At 42.0% G+C, this 25,271-nt stretch overlaps 1 protein-coding gene across 1 annotated transcript; it reads right to left on the reverse strand.

Moving 5' to 3' along the window:
- Window positions 1-421: 421 nt before the first annotated feature.
- Window positions 422-24,775, reverse strand: LOC112567167 (neurotrophin-4-like). Its single transcript, XM_025243742.1, has 5 exons — window positions 22,840-24,775; window positions 2,716-2,784; window positions 2,083-2,249; window positions 1,304-1,584; window positions 422-870 (listed from the first exon to the last, which is right to left on the reverse strand). The coding sequence occupies exons 1-5, from the start codon at window positions 22,919-22,921 to the stop codon at window positions 741-743; spliced, it is 729 nt and encodes a 242-aa protein (XP_025099527.1). The 5' UTR covers window positions 22,922-24,775; the 3' UTR covers window positions 422-740.
- Between the last annotated feature and the right edge of the window lie 496 nt (window positions 24,776-25,271).

The following is a 25,271-nucleotide window of genomic DNA, read 5'->3' on the forward strand; positions in this document are numbered from 1 at the left end:
TGAATGTGTGTGTGTGTTCATGTTTTTATTGCATTTTTATTCCTCAATAAAAATTTAAGATAGAGATGCACTCTGAAAAGATTTTTAAACTGTGGATAACTCAGATTTTGTCCTGGTCATCATACTGACGATTCAGTTAAGTTCTGAAACACTCCTTTTTCTCTGGGTAGACAAAGTATGCGGTATACGCTACTGTGTAAAAGCTATCATGCGATTTGATTAGCGACTCTCTGTTTAGTCTGGCACTGTAAACAAACATGACAACACCAGCATCAACAAGATTTTTTCCGGTTCTTGTGCATCGTCCGTGCAGACAGCGCCGCTAGAGTTGCGGACAATGACCTTTGACCTTTTTTTGTCAGCATCCCAGACTTCCTTACCGTGAGTCAGTCGTAGCCCGCCACCCGTTCATTGTCAACACCCACAACATAATACATGCAACCATCTGAAGCAAAGTAATATTTATCAGTGAAGATAACAAGGTACAGCGTGATAACATAATCCCGAACTGAGAACTTTCCAGCAAGTGATGGCGTCTGTGTCGCAGCTCAGTGGAGCAGTCAACCTCTCTCTGCCGTTGACTGTCGTCTGCAACACGGCCAGCTTCGCAGCAACTCCGACAACGTAAAAGACAGACGCACGCGACGACGAAGAGAACAAAGACGAACAGACAAAGTCTCGTGGCACAGCGTTGAGTTCTCGCGGTCTCGTGGCTGCACGAGACTTGGCGCCCAGGTCGCTCACAGTGGCGATATGGAGCAGGAGCAGCTAGTGTCAATCTGAATCCAGTTCCAGTCGTATTGCTCCTCGTGCGGCTGCTTCACCAGCGCCATCACGAACGACTTCCGGGGCGAACAGCGCGAGTAATACCTGAGGAGAGAAAAAGTACATTAGCTAATGTCAGGTTAAGTAGCTTATAAATAATGTAATATTTAACGAATTAAATGACTGTGCTAAGCTCAGTCCATAGATGTGTATAGATGGACTGCTGTCTGTCTGCCAAGACCAACGCTTAGCCTCTTGCGAAGTTCTCCGCTGCTAGTCTCGGCGAGCCTAAACAAAGAATGTGACTAAACCGGAAGCTTTGTAGTCTCCTGCTTCGTTTTAGTAGTTAACTGGAAAAAAAATCGTCTGCCAGCAGTCCAGTAATACAAGTTCGTGCTCAGTCCACTCATTAAAAACATTTTGCACTTTAGTTTTTACAGCTCACAGCTTTGCTCGTTCGGTGAGTAAGTTTGTGTTTTTTTAATTTCAATTTCGCAAGTTCGACTGAATTGTAAAAGAGTTTCAAACAAGCTCTCACATATTTATGTTTATACCACGACAGCAGCGCGTGCAGTTAGTCGACGACCTCTCAGTTTGTTCAAAGTTGCAGGTTGTGATGTAGAACCACTGGCGGCCGACGGTATCGCCCAGAGGCTGGAACACCTGCACCTCCCGGCCGTTCACGTCGTTGGCCACGTGCAGCATGCGCCACTGTGTGGACGACGAGCACACGGGCACTGCGTTAAGGTAAGAGAAGGACCGTTTGTCGTGCCGGTGATGGATTTCCCCTCTCTTTACTGAGGTGTGCCCCAATGCCCGCTGTAACAAAGTAATTGAAATAGAAGGAAAGTAAAATGAGAGGTAGCAAGTAAGAATTTTAAAAAACTGCGAAGGGTTTAGTGTTTTAGCCTGTCGAAAAAGGTACCTCAGGAGGTCACCAATCTTTTTTCACTACATTGTTTTTACTGTCTTTTTTCTCCTTTCCCTTTCCTCTAGGGGTCGTATTCATGAAACGAGATTAAGTCGTTTTCCAGGATAAAATCGCGGACAAGCGTCTTTTCTCCTGGTTAATAACAGATGTTTAGATGTCATGGATGTTGCCTTGTCCGTAGTTAAGACCGTATTTATAAAACAGTGGCAAGGATTCCCTAGGTTAAAGTAGTAAAAGCAGTACCTTCAGGGTCTGTACAGTCAATCGTAAGTATGGAGGCGAGACGTTTTTCCTCCTTTATTTTTTCCCCCATTTTATCCCTGGGTAGCGACTTAACTTCGCTTCATGAATAGGACTCCAGAAAAAAAAACCCATTGCAAACCAACCTCCAGGGTATGCTCGCTGGGGATTTGCGGTTTCTCGGAGCCGACCTGCAGGCGTCGGTCCATCAAGGACGGGTTTTGCTTCAAGATGGCGTACAGACCCCTCACCTCCACCGCCTCCTCCTCCGACGTGAGCGGAGCGAGGTCCACCGTGAACCTCTTGTCGGGAGCTGCCAGGAGGTCAACAGTCAAAAGGTCGTGACATTTCTTTACGTCAATTAAACTAACAAACAGTTGGCGATTTTTGCATGCTTTACACACATCCAGTGCTGTTGACGAGTCTTATGACTGTTACTTCATCTCAGGTTTCTTAATAGATTTTTTAAAATTAGAATTTTCCTGTGCGTCCGTGCGTTAGTGAGTGCGTGCGATTTTGTAAATAGTATTTGTTTCTAGATTTATAATAATATTAATTATATTAATAATTAATAAACTGCCTCTAATTTTAAAGGCATTAATAACTTTTCAACAATATAGATAAGCAGAAGCTACAAAAATACGAACAAAATCTTAGTGCTAAGTGGTGTAGACTACAATGGCAAGCAAGTTCAAAAGCCGAGGTTATGGTCACGTGAGTAAGGAGGGTACGAGGGAGGGAGACAAAAAGCCCAAAGGAGATAATCAAGGTGAACTCACTGTCAAAGTCAGGCTGGCTGTCGTCGTCCTCGTCATATTCATAGGTGAAGGGGAAGCCGTCAAAACTTCCTGAAACAGGAATAAAAACATGGTAGAGACATAAACGTAGACTTTGCATTTCTCTTACCTCTCTCTCTCCTCTCTCTCCTCTCTCTCGCTCTGCTTTCGACGTTAATTTCTAAAATACACAGATGACAATGTTGGATAATTTGATGAGACCTCCTCTAACAAAGATTTCTAAACCATAAAACATCAGAGAGACTCTACATAGCTGATTCTTCCCCCATAAAGTGCGAGGGCTAGATGAAAAAAAAGCGAGTATTGTTTACTTTATCACTTTCGTTAATAAAGAATTGCCATTGTCTGTTTCTCTTTCATGGTCTCTCTTTCTCCGTCACTATTTCTCTTTCATTCTTTCTCTTTCACACACTATCTTTGACACGCGCTGTCACTCTCCTCGCTCACGTACGCACGCACACGCACACACACTCCCTCTGAACATGTTTTGTGCTACTTTCTCTGAACTTCCGACCAGAATTTTATTTCTATGCTTTATGCCAGACTGCTTCTGTGTATTTCCAAATCTCTCTTTCCTTCTTTCTTTCCTTTTTTCTTTCTGTCTGTCTCTCTATCTGTCTGTCCAATAGAAATGATAAAAAAGAAAAAAGAAAACTGCATCCTCGAAAATAATCGAGCTGATTTATCCGCTCGGCAAAATGTACATATCCGTCCGTCCGTCCGTCCGTCTATCCGTCCGTCCGCTTGCCTGCTTTAGTACCGTATGTTAATTTGCACTCTTAAAACATTTCTTTGGCTTAATATCTTCCTGGTTCAATCTCTCTCTCTCTTTGTTGTTGTTGTTGTTGTTGTTGTTGTTGTTGTTCTAACTTTAATTCTTTATTTGTATTTTTTTTTTCGATCCGTTGTGCGCTTTTCCATACGGTCAGCAGTTCAGCTCTAAAGCCATGTAGCAGCGTGTATCAAAGATTCCCTGTAAAAAAGAAAGTGGCAAGTAGCTAGCATTCGCCATGGACCATGATGAAATCATTAAAGATCTGCCACAGCCAGTTGTGTAGGATTTGGTGGCTTGTGTTTTTAGCTGACTTTTTCTCACCGTCTGTAACACTGGCTCACAATCAGCTAGACCCTGTGTAAAAGAATAGTACAAGAAAAACACTCTTCCTCTTTTTTGTCAAAGGTCAGAAAGAAATGTGTTGATTTCAGGGAAGTGAAGTCTGTGTAGGAGTCGGACCAGATATTTTTTCGCAATTTCTGTCCATTTCACACCTATTTTTTTATCACATTTTACAAAGTCGCAATCCCGTTGTTTCCTGATAAAATAACACTATCAAGCTCTCTTACTCTTTGTGTAAGTAAGGTACATGTATAGCATTTCCAATTTCTTGATCTGTGTTCCAAACGTTTCAGCAAGAAATAATGTGTTTCCTGGCTCCGTTATTTAAAGCCTTTTTACATGATTTCCTTTTCTTTTTTTTTCTTTTCTGCAAGTGTTGCTTTCTGCCTCGCATTTGAATGGAACCCAAATCCCCAAATGCCAGAAAGCGTACCTATAAATATGTATAATTAATGAGTGTGGTGGGGACTATTAGTAAAGGTCAGCAGGATACGAGATTTCGCATCTCCACAGTTTTTTTCAACACCGGGGTGACTACGACGCAGTTCCTCCCCTTGGTACTCTGCTCCTTCTGGTGGCCTCCCCTTTATGGTTCTGTCACTAGGCAACAGGCATCTCATTGACCATCATAGTCAGTTTATGTACCGGATATTTTACTGGTTATTTCAGGCAGATTTTACTGCTTGTTCATCCTGCATTCTGTTGTCTATTTATGGAAAGCTTTCATTGGTAGATTTTGCTTTACTAAACTTTTACCAGATGAACTTCTCTTTCAATGAAATTAGGACAAACACATAAACGTTAAATGTTAAAGGTCGTAGCTTAGTGACCATTGGGGTCGTCTATGATTAGCTTATGTCGTTAAGATTACAGCCAAGGGAAGTCATGAAGTAAATGTTGATTACCCTTTATGATCTCATGGACTGAAACCTTTTCGTCGATGATGGTGTGTACAGTAGTCTTATATCTCCAAAATGGAAGAGGGAAGTTTTTTAAACTTAGATGTAAAAAAGAAAAAGTGTCATGTAATGAGTTCGGCCTCCTCGCAATATACGTACTTTGATTTATCGCTAATACTTCGGTGGTACGCACTTTTTTTTTCGAAGACAAAGAGGTAGATGAAAGCGGTATGTGACTGAGTGGTGGGGGAGACATAAAAAAGAGAAAGTATCAAATGTTTTGATTATAGGCCCAACATATCTTCCTGTCGTCTCATCCCCACGCTTTCGTTTCAACATCAAAAAGATTTACAGACAAAAACTTTGAAACTTTTTGGTGTCTTATGACTTGGAAACTTTTTAAATCTTGCACGTGGAAGCTTATGGGAGTTGTAAAAAATCTGTTTTAGTGTTGTTTTGCTGTTACAGCTGCTGCTGCTGACTTTTCCCGCTTGTATCAAAACAGGCTGATTTCCCCAGTGGTGACGATGGAGGTCTGTCTAATTTCAATCAGCTAAGTGATGGTTCTAAAGTGATCGAGCTTTCGCTTCTACATCCGACATGTGACGTATCTCCTCAATCTTTCGGTTTTTTGTTTTTTTTTTTTGTTGTTTTTTTTTTTGGGGGGGAGGGGTGTTTTGTTTTGTGTTTGTTTTTTTTTTTTTTTTAGTCCCGGTTATTTTTAGGGGTCCGTTACATAAAAGAGTCATCCTGCTTTTCCCGAAATCATGTAGAATTTCGTAGAAACGACTGTGAAAACAATAACGCTTGGCAGTCAGAAACGAAAATAATTCCGAGTAAGGTCTTGAAGAAAGTGTTGTAACAACTAATACTGCTTGATGGCAACTGAAAACTCTTGACTCCGTACCCAACTCAGAACATAGGTGGACAACATCTATAATTATCCGCGTATATGTGTGAGGTCGCGCATACTACTGAAACTTCATCAATCAAACTATTTTAATGACAATTGGGGTTCACTGGGTCGCATACTTTTTAAGGTTACATATCATTCATTATAGGTTTTATTTCTCCGCTCTTTAATTAAAGGAGTGTTTTATATGCACAAACAAAGAGTAGCTTCAACGTACATCCAGAAGCACGTAAATCTTGCTGCGAAAGAAAACGGTTGCTGAGCAGCAAAAATCGCTCGGTAAACGCGCGCCTTCAGTGATCACGTGGCTGCCTGAAGTGTTGGACGTAACTCTGGGGGGATAGATGGTGAGATGCACATTAGCTTCTGCTTGGATCACAAAGCGTACGTGTACAAACAAAATTGAGACAACTTTTAAAAGCTTAGCAGGACTCACATGAGGTCTGTTTACGTTTCAGTAAGACATTTGTGAGCAGAGGAAAAGTCCATCTTTCTTTTCTACGTCATGTGACGTAATGCTATTGACGTAGTTACGTAAATCCCGTAGACATGTTGGATCATCCTAAATGGCTTTCTCCAAGTGTACGTTACGTCCTAATATCTTGTTGGACGACCCTCGCGCCATTTGCAACTCAGGGTACATCAGGGGTATCCAACGTGTTTGCACCTAGAGTACCATGCTCCTTCGCTAGCTTCTTATGCCTAGGGCAGCTATTCCTACAGTCAGTTACTCAAGAGCCTTAAAGTTCCTTTGTATTAGGCAATGTACTTCGAGACATCTCAAGTATGTTGATCAAAATTTCAGCGTTCCAAACACGCTCGTCTCAAAACCGTTGGTTCCCAGTGACCTTTCACACTTTGCCAGACTTGACTGAAACCCACCTCGACAGGCTAAGAAAGGCGTTCTAATGTAATCTAACACCTACTGTCCAGTTTGTAACAATATCTGACATATTGGTTGGTTTGTGATCAGCAAGGATTCATTTTCCAAAGCTACATCTTTCGCAATGGGATTCAGAGAGCACAGAATCGCCTCCAAAACCGCGTGGGCGTTAAAACGACGACAGCTGATACAGTTGCCCCACCATCTCCATCCCCAAAAACCTTACCTCTTTCATGCTTGAAGCGCTCATCATCATCGGCTAACCTTCTGCTGTTATCTTCTCTTACATCTTCATAAGCCGGGCTGATAACGACCGCAAAAGACCCTGTTAAAAGAGTATTTGGACAGGTTTCCAAGTCGCCGAGAACAGCTTGCGCCCTCTAGTGGCAGGAAGAGGACAGTGCGACCTGCCGTTAGGATCCAGTGCTGCAAGCTGCTGGCTGGAAGCCTTACTGGGACTGTGTGAGGAATTCACAGGAATGTGTCACAGTTGCAATTACAGCCAGGCAAGCTGTGGCCAGGTGCGGAATCTGGTCCTCCGAGAGGCCTTAGCAGGCCAGGATTAGGGGCAGCCCGTCGGGAGCTTCGATCTCTTGCTCCTCTGACCCTTCCCCTTCCTTCCTTCCCACACACGCACACTCCACTTCCTTTGCCTCCCCCACCTCCGAATGCTGTGTTACTTCGGGACACCGCGAGGTTAACGTCGCGGCTGTTGTCGTTTGACGTTAGGACGGCGAGGACACGTAATTAAAAGCCTGACCTGCCTGGCCAGTTCACACCTCTTGGGGAGGATTCTCTCCAGCGAGATTCTCGCGGTCACTGGGGACAAAAGGAAGCATCAGAACAGATGCTGCTAATCTCCAGTTTCATCTTTTACTCGCTTCATTTTTTATTTCTCTCTTTTCTATCCTTCTTTCTCTCCTTTGTCTCTGTTTCATTGTCTTTTCTCTTTCCCTATCCTCTTCGTATCTCTTTTTCTCTCTCTCTCTCTCTTTGCTGATAGTTTGTGTTTTATGACTTTCGCTGGTTTTCATCATCCACGTACCAAATAAACAAGAAGAAAATTAGGTAACCTGTTGATTCTTGGGAAAGGTAATTTTTTTGACGGCGGTGTCCATTCCTTTTCCTCACTACCTCCCTAACACTCTAGGGAAATACGCTGAACTACACGAGAATCGGACCGGCTAGTATTCAAGTCTCCGGCCTCGAACGTCAGTCCTCCAGTCACTCTGACAACTGCTTCCGCCAATAAATTACGTTTGTACTTTGTATTCATGACGCACGCACTTTCTCTCTCTCTCATACGCAACTCTTGATTTCTCCTCTCTCTTAATTTTTTTTTTTCTCACCTCTTATTCCCTCACTAATTAATCAAGTCATATGAACACTAGCAGCAAAAAAACTTTAAAAAAATACGAGATTTAAAAATAAAAGCATCACAAAGTGAAGCCCTAGTACATGGACACGAAGCCCTCCAGTACTGTCCCCATAATGCCGACATGCCTGTGGAGAACCTATACAGAAAGCTATCCTCGGATGCCAGCAGCTATTTATCCGCATCCCACGTCCAGACAAAGAATGAACTTTGGGCACTGGGTGGTCTTGACCTTTCCTAGAACTATTAACGCTCGAAGGTTTAAAAGTATCATTCAAACATAAAACTGAGTTTGAAAATGCTGACAGATCAACAGATTATACCATTTATTTTAATTAAGAACAATGTGTTACAAAATAATTTTTTTATAGATTAACCTGACGGTGCGAATGCTGGTGCGAATATATTCGTTGATGAGGTGTTACCCGATAATTAAACTCACATACTGTGTGTTGTAATAGAAAAATTATGGTAGACTTCTTTCCACTTACCGGTGAAAACTGAGAACGGAAAAGAGTTTTTTTTATCTGCTTATATTTTTGGAATTAGTGTTGAATAATAAATTCAAAAATACTTTTGAGTTCGGGTTAGCCTCATGTTGGAGCAAGCAAAGATGAATACTTAATGCTCGAAGAAAAAGTCCGACACAAAGCATCTATTTCTAATTTCCCTTCCCCCACACAGTGTATCAGATCCTTATTCGCTGTTTCTAAGTTCATTGTGCATAATGTAGCGAAAAAAACTTGCAAAAAAAGGGGAAGAAAAGACGCGACCTGCCCGGTGGAAGAGCAAAGAATTTCTGACGTGATCGTGTCCCTTATGTAAATTACCGCCCTTTTCCCGCCACCAAACGAGCTCAATGGAGGCCGCAAAGTTCCCAAAGAAAAGACCATATTGACTATTTCCACCGGAAGTTCGCTCGGCGCACGTCACGTGCTAATTGTTAAAGAACCACACACCCACAGTTTCCGGGGCATTGATCAGCATCAATGAAGCTGAATGTATAATCATGGCGAAGACATTGTCCGGCGTCTGCATGCTGCCTGCCTTTTGGGGCGCATCGCACCGAGATCAGTCCCCGGGTGGCTGAGTAATAAACGATTCAAAACGGTATTTCAGCTCCCGAGCCTTCAAATCCCTCAGGTGGCGTTTGGCTGTAGGGCTAGGCTCAAATCTCGCCATCCGTAATCTTTATTCTCAACTTGCACTGGGCTGTCTGTACGATCCCCGGATTGAATGGAACAGAGTGATGCATGTAGATGGAGCCTGGTTTTTCCCAGTTTCATTTTCGGGTTGAAAACCCTTTTGAAACTCAGTCCTGATTTGTGCGGGGGAGCGGTTTGAATTATATAGTAACTGTATGCTTTGAAAAAAACCTACACTTAAATACAAAGTGGCTCATAAAAAAATTGCGACAAACCTGGTTGAACCTCCAGGAGTGAAGGATATGAGTGAGCAAAGTCACCTTTTCAATAAGTTTAAAGTATTTTAAACCATTGTATCAGTAAGTTTTGTTTTGATCCTGCTTCCATGTTGTCTTCTAAACGTCTGCTTGTTGTTCTAACGTCCTCCTTACATACGTCATTACCGGTTGACGTCATTCTCTCTTGTGATGTCAGTTCCTATGACCTCATCTGAACTCTGACGTAGTACTGCTACACCATGACGTTTGTTTTGATGATGATAAAAGTACATTGCTGTAAGACAGGACTGCTCCCTGTTGTTTCAAGATGGATCCAGCAAAGAACTGAACGTTTGACTTGAATGTAACACCTTGACAGCATCAGCTGCAGTCACTACATCGTCAAAACGATGGCCATGTCACTGAGAACTTGAGCTCTGACTGAGCTCTTGTTTTTGAACACCACCTTCCCATCATTGTCAGATAATGTCACCTAAATCTCAATCCACTCTCTAGACACGGAGTCTGGAATCGATGGACAACGTGAACTGTTTGCTGTGGTTGGGTACAAAGAAGCCGGCAACTCCCAGATACTCTGTCACTGCATTAATCTCTCTCTCTTGCAGAAATAAATAAAGAGACACTAAGCTCGTTCTCTAAACTGTCTTTGAGACATAAAAACTCTGTGGTGTCCATTCTCCGGTCTATGGCCACCGGACCTGTGTTCACCTGGATTAAGTTTCCTGACGTCCTTCCTGTGCGTACAAAGGTGTTCAGTAGTTCACATTGTTGTTCGGGTTCTTTAGTAAAGCCCAGGCTTTAAGATATTCTGTGCATGACAATAAACACAGCGGCGGTTTGCTGGTTATGGTAAAAGGTAGATTTGAAAACCACGTACAGAGGATTAATATACTGTATGATACATTGTGTTGCTGAGATTGGACAACAGCATTTGGATGTGATAGGGATGTATTATTTTGCGGTGTGTATGTACCGCCAACTTCGTCGCTATAATATAAACAGGCCCATGTATCTGTTAAGTGTGTTATTACCAGTCTATAGCAGTCCATTCTAGATTGTGTGGTGCCATTCCTATTATTTCATCGTTGTATGGGATTTTAATGCCCGGACTGGGAATTTATGTCCGTCCTTACCGGATGTAGAAGATACAGGTGGTCTTGTGTTGAAAGACATTTTTGAGGCAAGCCAACAGTCCCAAGACCAGACAGATTTCACACTTCGGTAGAATACTGTTAGAATTTACTGTTAGAATTTTGTGCGACATGTGATCTTCCTTGTTTGAACGGTGTATGTCCAGGGGATGAACTATGTTATTTTACATTTATTTGTCCTACAGGAAGTAGTGTAGCTCTTCACAGACTTCTGCGTTTTCAATGACTACGTCATAGGTGGCACTGTGCTCCCACACAAAAATATACACAAGACAACTTGGACTTCCCGTGTTGGCCAGACAGAAAACCAGATTGCCAACATAACAGATGCTTGAAAGTGGAGAAGGAGTCTCCAAGATGTCCCAGTGAGAAGAGGTGCTTCAGACCACCAGCTCCTAGTGGCAGTCTTCAAGTGAAGTCCTTCAATGATCACGCAGGCAGACCACACCACAAGTTCAATACTCAATACCTCAAGAACAAGAAAGCAAGAGAAATTTAGAACTGTGAAGTCAAGAATAAGTATGAGGCCCTTTCAGAACTGACAGGAGAAGAACACTGGTCAACACTCAAGAGCATTTGGAAGACAACCTATACAGATGTACTAGTGAAGAGAAAACGGAAACACAAGAATGGATGACTTCATAGAATGAATGTGTGTGCGTTCGTGCGCGCGAGCGCGAGCGTTGTAAAAGTTTCTGCACGTTGAGGTAGCTGAACGAACAAAGCAAATAATTCGAAATTCGAAACATGATCATTAAAAATTTCTCGATGATAATCTGTGTGTCATCAGTGAGCTAGTCGGAAACTAATCATCATTGCAGAGATAGCTTGTCTCGTGGGTAAGTTACCCCGAATCTATCCATTGGACCATAATACTCATCTTTCTTTGCCATCGATCTCTTTTCAAAACGAACTGACTGTTAAATCTCATTGATTCTTGCTATTTAAATAATCTCTTGATTTTTGTAGGCACACTGATCCTTACTAATAGAACTATCTTTCTGTGTAAGATTGTATTATAACCAAATACTCTCTAGAGGATATTGTGAAGCTAATTTCATGCTCTCTTTACTCTTCTTTGTTCACCAGGACTTTCAATTCGTTAAACTTGACCACTCCCCATTGTCACTACTAGTGAAATATATGTTATCTGTATTTTTAATTTGTGACTGCTTTAAAAGCCAGATGAATTTTAGTTGAAGTGGAAAGATTCCATCGATAGATAGCTTCTATTTAGCATACCCTTAGCAATTCATCAAATGTGTAAGCTGGAAAATTAGGTCATAAAAAAATGTTGCAAGACACAGTCACACATCTGACAACGTTTGACAAGCTCATGTGATGGGTTGTTTTTGTCCCATTTGTTAGTCAATTCACTGCAAATGCAATTTTCTGTGGACAACAAACATGCAGTCGGGTGCTGAACGCGTCACGTGACCAATCCTGATGATAATCAGCGTTAAACCTTGTTTACTAGAGATGATCTGTTTATATCCCCTCCCTACCAACTCGAAGTTGTTTTATCTCTGAACCAAAGCTGCAGCTCCAGGCAGCTGCCGTGAAAGGATAACTTAAAGACTAAAAGCTCCGAGGTCTGATTGTGTTTGTGACTACAACACACACACTGCTGTGAGTATGACTGCGCCGGTGGAAGAAGCTGATGCCACTAGTCATCAGTTACTGGATTGGATCCTAAAACAAAGAAGTCGATGAGTACTTCTCCATTTACGGCTTTCAGTTTTCTATTGTCGAAATCAGCAACTGCCATTCATGCCTGTAGCATGTTGAGCCGACTGTCAGCTTGTCCGTTCAGTCGCTGCTCTCAAATAACTGCTGCCCATGGGTAAGCAAGCAGAAGACCACTTCTTCATACCCGAGACAACGATTTACCATCGCTCCGTGAATACGACCCCTGGACATTTCTTACAGCTCTGGTCCCTCAAATGCAAGTGATTATTTATTACTCAGTATCTTACGTCTGTTTATATGAACTCTCATTCATGTTCCGACCAAAAGGGTTGTTTTAATTTCTGTTTTCCATTACGTGGGCATGATGAGGGCTACTTGTATAGCAGATCTGTTTTTAGCGGCTCGGATTTTTTTGTCGTGAATTTTGGTTTCTCACATTAGCAATTATGGGGCTGATGATGGCGGGGAGACGGGAATAGACAAAATTTTTTATGAAGTGTTTAACGTGAGGCAATTTTCCTACAATGGCAAAGCTTCTGCTGTCTGGTTACTTATCCTTCGCTTGTGTGCTACCTTGGACGAGCGAAGACCTATGTCCTAATGCCGGGCCTTGAGCAGACTTGTTCTTAGTGCGTGTGCTTGCAAGTTTGGGTCTAGACGAAAGCATATCAGTCGAAATAAATGTTTGAATGTGACTTGTGAGACATTACAAAGTATTGTTAGCTGTATTACTCACATCAGGGGTCTCAAACACGCGGCCCGCGGGCCGAATGCGGCCCGCGAAACATTTTTGTGCGGCCCTCGCCACGTCCGCGGTGTATATGTATGTTGTGCTTGGTGATTAATTCCCGCGGTGAAAATTACCCGTTATTAGTGACAGAGACAACGTCAACTTATTAATAACTAAACTGCCTGTGCATGTAATAAACTACACTAATGTAATTAATAATTATAAAAACTTTATTTTAGCATTTAACTGCAGTGACAGTAGTGTTCCTAAAATTTAATGAAAAAACATTTTCTTTTCGTGGTGCGGCCCGCTGACTGGCTGTTACTTTCCACTGCGGCCCACATGCTAATATGAGTTTGAGACCCCTGACTCACATCTTTTGTACTCGTACTTCTCACAAGGAGAATTCAGTGCAAGATGTACGTAGGTGTGTGTTGGAGAAAAATGCATCTGTTCTTGTAATCTGTATTTGTGTGTTTCTATGTTTTGTGTCTCACGTGTAGGATAGGTGTGTGTGTGTGCGCGCGCGTGCTTTAGTGAGAGAGTAAAAGACATGCATGCATATATATGTGTCTGTGTGTTTATATGTGCGTGTGTTTGTTTGGATTCAAGATGAAGCAAGCAAGCACATGTGTTAGAACCCAGCACAAATACCCAAAGGTCGCGAACATTTTGAAAGTACAAGCAAAAACAAAAAGGATGGATAGTAGATAAAAGAATAATTATGAGCTGAACTCTTCACCCCATCGTGCAGCTCAACACTTTCCAAGTATCACTCGGCTTGAGTCCATAAATAACGCGACTGGTCCCCAGAAAAGAAGCTGAAAGCTCTTTCTTTTTGTCTTTTTTTTCCTTTTTATGTCTACTCGCGTGTCAGTGTGGGTGTACAATGCTCTCTTTCTCTCGCTCGCTGTGCCAGCCATGGGTTGGTGACTACATTCTGACCTTTGAGTGTTGTTGTTTACCTCTCTACAGTTATGAATAGACTTAGGTTTGTTATTTTTGTGTAAAGGGGGATTCACGAGTCGCAGTGCAGCAGTGCGCATGCAGCAACGCAGCACAACACCAGCCGCTCACAGATAGGTGACGTCATAGGAGCCTCCGTGCAGGGCATTATGGGTGTAAGCAATATGTAGACAATCTTGAGGCTGCGGCTACTGAAGTTATTTTACGAGAAGAAGCAGAAGAAAAATAAAAGAGAAGCTTGAGCTTGATCAACAATACGCTGGTGTATTTCAGTATATCGATAACAGTTGAAAACGTCTCTCCTCTGACGACGACGCCATTTTGGTGTAACTTGGGTATAAAAGGGAGCCTACCCTACCTGTATTTTTGGTTGTAGTCTGTACAATCTAGGTAAATCCAGGTAAGGCCTTGCATGAATTTGAACAGCGTCCTGTCATTGAGAACCTTTCATAAGGCTTGTAAACATCGTAAAGTGTGGTTTATTGCCACCTGTCCATCGCTTCCAAGGCTTCAAAATGTGGCTGTCTGCACTTTTCAATTGTCTTCCTTCCTCCAGTAAAAAGCAAAAGCCTACACTTTTTGAAAAACTTTCTCTCGTTTTTTGGGTTTTTTTTTTTTGCCTCTGTCTGCCTCTCTCTCTCTCTCTCTCGCTCTCTCTCTCTCTCATCCTTCCTTTTTTCTTTGATTAGAAAAAAAAATGTAACTTTTTTTCGGAACTGTGAACCCTATCCACTCGGAAAACTTTTGCAAACCCTCCTGCCACCCCAAGGCTGTTAGTATAATCTTCAACTGCCACCAACAGGGCAGAGCTCGCAGATACACGAAGTGTCTAACTACAGAGGCTCAACGTGTTCTTCTGCTGCTGATGGTGCACCACGATGCGGCTTTGATCCCCCACAGAGAGACAGAGAGCTGAGACATGGAGGAGTGAAAAAAGGGGAAGTAAATTTAGACATGGCCTAAGGCTGTTAGGCCGAAAACCCCAAAGAAAATTAAAAAATAAAGAGACAAAACAAAAAATCTGTTCCTTTCGTAGACCTGCAGTCTGGGCTTTTCCCTAAAGACCGAAGAGATTTAGTGGATTATCTGCTCATCAAACAAGATCAGTGCTGCGTCCATGTTTCTCTCAAGAAGTAATGACATCCGGGGCACTGCCGCTGACGGCGGTAAGCAGGTAAAAAGGGAAATGTAATCGAAGACAATTGTTTCTTACGCCTCCTCTTTCACTTGCAACCATAGTCCTATCGGACTAACCACCCTCAACAAAAGGGAACAGATTTTTTTCTGGCTCATCGCTCAGACTTTCTCAACACCCGTTGACCCTTTTTGAAAAGTCATCGGCTCATCTCCACCTCAATGCTCTGTACTTTTATTCTTTTTTGAAGACAAAGGTTGGCTGACGATTTCTTCTGGATGTTAGTGTGAATAGGATTATTTGCAAGAGCATTACATCCTAGTCCTCTGAATCCCTTTCTCAATGCAAAATTATATTATAAAATTGTCTTTGGTATTTGAGCAAAATCCTTATGAGCATGTAGGGAATCTGATACTGAACTCAATTTTCTACCCCTCAGTAAAGGGTGCAGTAAGATTCCTAGTGTCGGGAGGTTAGAGGGAGACCAGAGCTCAACCCACTTGTTCTATTTTTACCGTCCCTAATGAATCAAATTACCATATGTAAGTTTTCTAGTCACGGACCTCTGAAAGTCTCGAACTGGAGTCGGACGCACTAACTACGAGGTTACGGTGCATTCCCTCCATTACCCCTCCCTTCACCATCCAGTTAACAGAATTCATTGGAACACCACCAGACTAGTCTATCATCGGCTATTATCATTATCGTTTAGCTGGTCGCTGCCTAGTCATCCAAGATGTCATACGAGAAGAAAATAGGAAATATATTTGTCCGGATAATCGTCCCAAGGCTCTACTTATCTTTTTATTTTATTTATTGATTTATTTATTGATTTATTTGTTTATTTATTTTTAGCTACTACACAGGCAGCCTTGACTCCCACTTCTCATTCTACCTTTATGATTAAAACTCTCGTCAGTCTGGCCCGTCTGATAGGGTTCTAAAAAAACAGCTCGAAGTTCACCTCAAACAATTTTAATTTAGTGGCTGTAAAATGGTTGTGTTGTAATAATTGTAATAATAATTATAATTTTTGGGAGGCCACCTGACCATATCAACATCACATACTGTTGTCATAATGCATGTCAACAGTGTGCGTGTGCGCGCGCGTGCGTGTTCGGCATACGTCGGCGCCGACGAAAGTTCGTTCAGGGTGCTGGGTGGCCTGTCACGTGACTAATTTCATTAGCGCTGTTTGCAAATGAAGGACAGCTATGGCCAGTTGACAAAATTGTGTGGGCGCTACTTCAGGCCCAACATCGTTAGCACAGTTCTCTTCTCCCAACTCTGAACATGGCGATGACCGGTGAAGGAGGGAAGCTGTCGGCCCCTAGGTATCCCCCAATCATGCCGCTCACCCAGCCTCTCTGGAGACGTGGCTAAGATTATTTTTTATTTCACACAAAGTACCTCCACCTAACAGCCAAGCGCATGGTTAAATCTCTTTTTTCTACTATTCTCCGCCATTGCCTTTGTGACCGTTACTTTGCTTGCAGTGACCAGACATGAAGACAGACTTGCAGGACGAGCTATGACAAAAAAAACTTAGAGTAGGGGGAGAGGAATTGGATTCCGTTTCCCCATGGGTGTTTCGAACACAATGCCATCCAGTTAGAAGAGAGATTTGAAACATTTCCACCCGCATTACTGATTGGTCAGCCAGGAGATCTGGCAGTCTCGCAATATGTTCATTCATATTTTTTCATAAAGAACGCCGGTGCTCTCAGAGGGAATGAGAAAAGCGTGCGTAGCTGAGTCAATGCCGCTTCCACACTCGCCCTGTTGTCCGGGTGAACCACTCCAATGAGAAGTGAATCATTCACAAGCTTTGACGAAATCACCTTTCATTGCTGAGGATTGGCCTGGCGATTGGAGTCACCTGCCCATGCAGAAGAGCCATTTCATCTGCCATCTGGTGCAGAGGATAAATGAAACCATTGCCTGCTTCATTCCTTTCTTCTTCTCTTTCTTTCTTTTCTTCATTTCTTTCTCTCTCTCCCAGTTTGTTTCATCTTTTTTCACAGAGCGCAGTGGCTATATTAAAGGTTAGTTAGAATTCTGGTTCCTTAAAGGTGAAATCTTGGTGAAACACGAGCATAATTCACACCTGTTTTTGTAATTTGTTGGCGTTCACTCCTGACAAAGTTAGTGCTCTTGACAGGAAGATCGAGTCCCGATGAACAGCGAACTAAAGTCAGCCACAGTTCCTTAGCGATGTGCTGGATAAATATCCAACTGTTCTCAGGAGGGAAGAAGAGAGGAATTTACTATGTCGATCAATTCAAAAGGAATAAAGGCTAAGACCGATGTAGAGAGAATAACCACAAGTAGAAGTCACCCGCAGCCCCTACGCAAAGGGGGATCACTCTAATCTTTGATAACAGAACGTAGTTCTAACTTATAGGGTCGTGTTTGTTTGTTTGCTTTTGAAACATCCATGATGAAGGAAAAAATCAGCGAGCAGGAGAATGCGTGAGATATTAAAACGAGAATAATAGCATTAAGATAAGCGTTCAAACCAGTAATGGTACCACTGACTTTGTTGAATTTATTCAAAATGAAAAAGAGAGATATAGAGATAGTCGTTCCCATCTTGAATAGTGCTGGTTACCTTCATAACAATAGTTTAAACGAGAGAGAGACACTCAAAAAAAAAAAAAGTTCCTTTCTTCAGTTGTACCACCTGTCTCCATAACGGCTTCTTAAAAGAAAAAAAATATCAATGAATTTTTTTCCAGATGGCGGCTGATGAAAAATTTTGCAATAAAACCTTTGATAGTTTGAGAAGTTTATGGCAGGAAATTTTATTTGAGACAACTAAATTTTTATTACTTGAGTCATCGCGTGTCCCGCAGTCCAGGACGGAATGGACGTATCGGTATGTTGAGAACATGTGGACATATAATGTTTTTACCGTGCTGTATAGCATCTGCACAGTAAAATGTTGTTTTGCCAAGACATCATTGTCATACGCATGTGATTTGTTGTCCACCGCGCAGCTTGTTTTACTGTGCAAATGCTAGACAGAGTGGATAAAATTTTCATTTTTATTTTCATGTGCAGACCATGCAATGACGGTTATATTATCCCAGACATCGGGCTAGCGACACGTGCAGTGACTCATGGGACCGTTAGTGCCAGGTAGACTAGGAGGGTACACGTTGCAAAAGGACAAACACACTTTGACCCGTTTCACCTGGCAACCTTTCTCTTTGAACTTGGGGATATATTTTTTTTTGTGGTTTGCTTTGGGATATTTTTGTGTTGGGCCCTCATTTACTTTACCTGCCATCAGTTTTAGGCCTTGAACTATTTTGCCTGTCGCAATCAACTTTATGCAGCCCTTCATAGTGTTTAAAAGTTGTAGGTTTAGCCCCAGAACAAGTTTCATGGCTGGCAAAGAGTGAAGCTGAGGGTTGGCTTAACGCAGCAGTGTGAAAGGTCGCTGACGTCACGCTTCAGAAGTTTTTCCCTTCACTGAGACGTTGACGAAAAAAAAAAATCTTCGTCCAGGCCAGGCTAGCTGGACTCCACAAAACAAGAAGAGTAACACACCCATCATGTCTCAAAGCATGTTTTGACTTTGCTCCTTCAAAACATGTTTGGCTCAGCCTGCAACCCTCGTCATGGCGAGCTGAAAACATGGAGGGGGACACGAATCACACTGCACCCACGAGCTACTTTTTTTTAAAAGAAAAAAGAGATCGCTAAAAGATCATGCAGTAGCCTGGGGGTAGATAGAGGCATCTCATTAGTCCAGTCAACACACCTTCACTCGGAAGTCGTAGGTTTTCATCCAAATGTTATACAGCGAGATAACAAAGCACAAGTCGACAGTATTCATGGCGGTCTGGCTACAAGGGAGGGATTGTGTGGATGTTTCTGTGTAGTCTAGAAATATAGTAGGTTTCTTGGTTGCTTGTACGTAGGATCATGTCTCAGAGTAGTATAAAAAGTATACAAGGTTTGTAGGATTCACGTATATAAGTTGTTCCTAGAATTGTTGCTCTATAGTATACAAGTATATAATAGGTTGTTTAATTCGTAGTCTGTTTCAGTATCGCACAAATGTATATAATAGGTTGTTCATTAATTCATAGTCATGTTTCAATAATTATAGTTTATAGTAGGTTGATTGCTCCTTCGTGGGGTTGTTTCATCTCTGAAAGTGTCTTCAACTTCTGCTTTTAGATATTAACAACGCCATGTTTCTTTTCAAGACTTTGTACTTCAGCTTTTCTTTCAAGTTAAGAATAATTTCTAAACAAAAACAAGTAAACAGACTGTAATTTCTACTGTATCAAGTGCAAGTTTCGATTGTTCCACAAACTTTATGAACGACGGTTGACTCAGTGCGCATGCGTAATATGTCTAACACGAAACTTAATACTGGTGAATTGTCTGTTTTCGCATAAACTGAAACATGATATCTGATAACAATGAATTTTCTCTAATATTTTTATCTTTAGCATGATTGGATGGTTTTTTTTTTCTTTCTCTTTCTCTCTCTGCTCTCTCATTTCATATATATAGCTCAGGAATAGTTGTAAGACATTATTAAAGACATGACATGAAGACAGGTGAATTACACTAATTGTTTACTCCAAAATGTTTTTAGAGCTCAGTTTGTGTTTAGTCTCACCAAGGTACACAGTTCAATGTTCAGCTCATCTGCCCACCTAGTAATAAACGGGTACCTGTTATGAAGGACTGCAAGCAACGCTTGGCCATTCTCTAGACACGTTGAACCACTCGCACTTCACCCCTCACAGACATTTACTCGCGGGACTTTTACCTTCTTTATTTTCAGTTACACACTTTCCGCCGGACAGTTTCAGCAAACATGCACGCGCGTGGTCTTCCTTCCGAAGCGCACGTGCGAAGCCGAGCATCTTCGTGTCCAGCAACTCTTTTGCACACGGCTAAAAAAAAGTCCGCACGCGCCACTCCTGCGACAGGGCACTTCTCGTTAAGCGCGGCATCGTCTGGTGAATGCAAGCAGACGTACCGTTGGCTGAGAGCGGGTCTGTGTAATGGAATTAATTTGGCACAAGTTGCGCGGGGGTGTGACTTCATTGCCCGCCCGTTGTCCTGCCGCCGACGATCAGAAGGAAGGGAGAGAGGGGGAGGCTGGGAAGGCGCTTTACCAGAATGTCGATTTGGCCATCCTCTCCAGAGGTTGGTCACGTGACTGGATGTCGTCTGCGTCATGGCAGCTGGCAGCGCACATTCTGCGGACCTACCAACTTATTATTCACGGTTGCTTTATTCGGTGGAGGAGCTTGCGTCATCTCCCCCTGAGGACTTTGGTTGAACTCCTTAAGTAGGACCTGACCATCATCACGATTCGCAGTTATTTTGAATTTTGTTAACTTAAGGCTGTCAACTGTTTTAAGAAGGGACCGCTGAATTCAAAAGTCGAATATATTATCTACAAATTTAGATAACTTGCAGTTTATTTCTTATATGGGATTAATCCTGAAGGCACCTCATTTTGAAGAACAGCTTTTGGAAATGTAAAAATGCATGCAGTAATGAATAATAAAGGTCTAAAAGACAATACACGATCTTTATGTTAGTGCCCACTATGCAAATACGTCTGTAAACACTAAACTTTTCAGAATTTTCCAAATACTATTTCGTTTACAAAACAATTTGCCTTAAGAGAAACGATCCCTACCGCCAATAATTTGTAGTCAAAGGCAAGACAAGAGTTTGCTAATTTCAGATAGAAAGTTTTGGACTTAAAGGCAAACCTCACTCAAAAATAAACTTAATCTCAAAGCTGTGTCAGACCATGAGACTGTCATTAGTTTATTAAATTAATGTTTAAAAACTTTTTAAAAAATCATACGTGGACTGATTTAAATTTTAAATATGGATGTGCCTGACAGGCCACAGACAATGCCAGAGCTTCGAGAAGTGACATGTTGACTGCAATGCTTGAAGGCTTGAATCTCATGAACGGAACGAGGATAAATTTGTTTAATGATATAATTCTATCTTTTGAAAATAATTTTGCACGCGGATAAGTCTTTAAAATTACACGAAATGGAAACTGCATAATGCAAAGTAACAAACAAAAAAATAGTTATGTTAAGAACAATACAAACAAAGCCAAGTAATTATACATAAATACATGACACGACCTGGCGTCATCATCATCATCATTATCATAATTATTATATTATTATTATAATCAAATGCATTGAGTAACATTCTGACATTTCACTGATTTTTAAAAAAAGCTACCAGAATGAGAGGCTACGTGGATATCTTTAAGTTCTCTAGTAACCAGGCGAAGATATAAAGACAATGAGACAGAGAGCTTTCAAAGCTGTGTACCAAAATACAATAGCCTCCATTTTGGGAGAGAAAGAGAGACCAGACAGACAGACTGATGGATAGTGGTAGAAGAGACAACTGTTGCCTACGGCCAGAAGTTTGGCATTAAAATGGAAAAAGTAACCAGACATCGTAAGAGTGGTCATCCCTTGCCAAAGACAGTTTTCAGGCTGTGGGCAATGGGAAGACACTGGAGTCAAACTAGATAGCAGGGTTAGTGTGCATGTTCACAATTACTTCTGAAAAAAAACCAACCCAGAGTCTTTTTTCATTTTTGTGTAAATTTTCCGATTTTCAAGTCCCATTTCTCTTCTCTCCATCTCTCTCTCTTTCTTCTACCTTTTCCCCACAAACACACACACACACACACAAACGCTTTCTCTCTACACTGAAAAATGAGATAATTTCCGGAAATTGTTTCAAAATTATGGTAAAAGAAAAAGATACATGACAATGGGGACTGCTGGATGTGGGATAGGGAAATATAATTGTTAAGAGAGAGGAAATGGGTGGTCGGACATTGTCAGTGATATATTGTAGACAGCTAATGCTCTTGCCATAATATTTCTGCCTACAGACGCATTGTGTGTGTTGTACGGCTAAAAGCATTTTTATCCAGGCACATATTTCTAAATAGATTAATATGCTTGAGAATTTTGTTATATAAACACCATGTAAGCATATCTACCATAGCCACTCCGTGACAATGCATGACTGTTTATAAAAGCAATTCTTCCCCGGAGAAATTTGAACGAAACGTTTCACAAAGTTGTGTAGATATTTCACAACAGTCATGCCAACCCTTTACTAGCCTTCATCAAATGTTCATCCATATTTTTCAGGTTTTAAAAAAAGGTGGGGGGGGGGGGGCCTTGCGAGATCACATGGCATCGGGGTTCTGACAGTGAAAGGCGAGGTTTTATGGGTGTTACTTTTGTCACTCTTTATTTGACCGCCAAAGTCTGTCTGATTTGCTGTTTTCCTGTTTTTAACCCTTTCCGACCGCAGAACTTCTTATCCTAATATATTATACCTCAGTACCTAAGAACAGTAACACTGTGACAACTGATTTGTGGTTTTTCGATCATGTCAATGCTGGTTTGATGGTCAGGCGAGATAACCCTTTATTCTACGCCATTTGTTTTCTTTTTTTTTTTTTTTTTTTTTGTCTCCTTCGAAAGATCCATTCACATTTTGGCCTCCACATAATGTAGCTTAGAGGTCTCAGCAAATCTTCGTTTCGCTGGAAAAAAATCTCCCTGCCCACACAGCTGCTGGTCTGCAAGAATAGATACTTAATTTTTCAGGGGAGGTAAAGAAGGGGGAAAGAGTTAGGGTTCGCTTTCTACGAGTCGTGCCCTGTACAGCGGGGAGCTAACTGCGTTTACTGCCCTTGCGATCTCTCGGCTTTTTTTAACAAAGCAATGCTCAGAGAGTTAAACTCCAAATCACTCAGTTGTAAGCAAGTAAGCAGTCTTACCTGAAAGCATGTGTGTCAACGAAATCCAGATGAGGAGTGCAAAAAGGACATGGTCGACGTGCAGCAGAGTTTGGAACAACATCGGAAAAGCGTGGGTTCGAACCAAGAGAGAGCCGTTGCACCCAACAGAACACCCGGACTGATGTAAGCAGGGGGCCACCACTCCGCTAAACACTATAGCAGAAAGATTCTAAGGAAGGTTTATTTATTTGTTTATCAGACGACACGTTGCCGATCTACCAGTCACTGTCAAGTCAGATGCCACTTGTTTACTAACACCCACAATCTGTTATTTGTTTAATCCATGCACCACTTTATTCACTCTCCAACCTGCAGGTGTTGTACTGTTGCTCTGGTGTTGTACACGATTTTTTGTGAAGTTTTATCGCAGAAAACTTGATTTTTTGAAAAAACTCGGCTCGATGACTTTACAAAACTGAAGTTTAAACAAGATGGTGAAATTCTTGTGGATGCGGACAAGAAGCACAACTGTTGTACCGGCAATAAATCAGCCAGTGTCGAGCGTCTGCTGGTCACCTTTTCCCGCCTTGGTCACACATCCAGATAAAAAAGCAGCGAGGGCATCATTAGTGCAAGATGATGAGAACTACCAGGATGGCCACTGAGAGGCGTGCAAGGGCGGATAAGCGCGGAACAAGTCTTAGACCAGCTTCTGCGGATTGAAATTCAACAGATTAACTTTCCTTCGTGGTGGAAAAATCTTTTATAGAGACACACGGGTTGTCAAGTCTCGTCCTCGGCTTGCCACGTAACCAGAATAAATCCTTTCTATTCTCTCTCTCTTGTTTTCTGTTTCTCCGTTTCGTTCGTTCGTTCGCCGGCTCTCGCTCTCTCACTCTCTCTTCGTGTCGGTCGCTCTCTACCCACGAACATTATCTGCCACCCACGATCGTCACGTGCCATCCATCGCGTTTCCAGCCTCGCATGCCACACCTGCAGCTGTGTCGGCCCTTTGGCTTGCCCGTTCCGAAAGCAGACGACACGAGTTCTCCCGGAAGCAGTCGAGCGGGTGCGGCCGCGTGCAGTTCGTGCGGTCGCTGCGACGGAGTGTGTGCAGTCTTCTCTTCTGCCTTCAAAATAGTTTGTCCAGCGTCTTCGCCAGATCCTTGTGACACGAAGAAATAACATAGAAACAGAGGTAGATAATTTGATTGAAAGTGATAGACGCAAAACAGTTTCAGATTTTTTTTTCTGGAGGATGGGGCAGGGTGGAACAGGAAGAAGCATCTCTGGTTGAGTAAACTTAAGTTTGAAGCAACAGTCCCTCTTGTGGGTTAATGTTTGTGGCTTATGATTCCACCCCACAATTTTTTTTTATACTTAATATTTTTGTTTATTTTCAATGGGATTTTTTTTTAGGTTTGGTTTGGCATCGCGAAGTCTGAGATCATTACAGGAACTAAATTAAGCTCGGATGGCACTGGTCTGTGCCTCTCATCGGGCAGCGAGGCACAGCATTTAATTGTCCCTCCCCTTGGCGTACGTGTAGATGCTTTGATAAGGCGCAGAAGCTGGCGAACACGATCAGAAAATAGATTGGCCCAGACACCTCCGTTAAACGAGTTTAGATTAGACTCCACGACAGACGCATGCGCGATGCAAGCGAGGGCAGTGAGGTGGAGAGGGGGAGACGGGAGGAGGCAATGAAGACCAAGAGCTCTCCGCCGCAGCCTCTTTCCCATCGCAGCCAAATAAAACGGAATTTCCAGCACGACAAGAAAAAAAAAAAAACAGAGAGACGAATAAAGTGTGTATTTGATGATGTATAAAAAATAGTTTGGGGATGTACAGGGGTTATTGACCCTGACGTTGGGGTCACGTTCCGGTCAACATTAGTGTGTTCAAGTTTGTGTGTGCACGTGTGCGCGCGCGGGTGTGTTTACGCGTGGTTAATGCGCTCCAACCTGCTGGAGTCTGAGCTTAAAGTCATGGACTGTTGAATATCAATTAGTTTTTATTGCAAAGATGGGTTTTTATAAAAGCCAGTTCCTGGTGATAGGTTTTTCCTGTGTCCGATTATCAGCAAAACGAAAAGAGTATCTTTCCGCTCACATATATGTGTACTCACATACTGTTCAACTGCTGATTAACGTCCTTGGTTAGTACAGTCTGTCCAGTCTAAAAAAAAAAGATTGATTTTGAAGAAATACGAGCTTGTTTTAACTGAAAATTAAAATATTATTTTTTTTTCTCTCTCTGACTGAACATCTTTCTTATTCCTGTCGTTTGATTTCTGATAAACAATTCTCCGTTCATTTAAAGCAAAACTTGATAACTATATTTGGCACATTTAGCAATTAGCTGTAACTAACTTGCAATCCTTAATTAGCTTTGTCGTTCATATACCCAAGCAAGGGAAAAACCCGAGTTTTTTTAATTGAAAATCAAAGTTTGTCCTCTCTGTGCAGCAT

Source organism: Pomacea canaliculata, linkage group LG6, assembly GCF_003073045.1.
Source record: "Pomacea canaliculata isolate SZHN2017 linkage group LG6, ASM307304v1, whole genome shotgun sequence".
Lineage (NCBI taxonomy): Eukaryota > Metazoa > Mollusca > Gastropoda > Architaenioglossa > Ampullariidae > Pomacea > Pomacea canaliculata.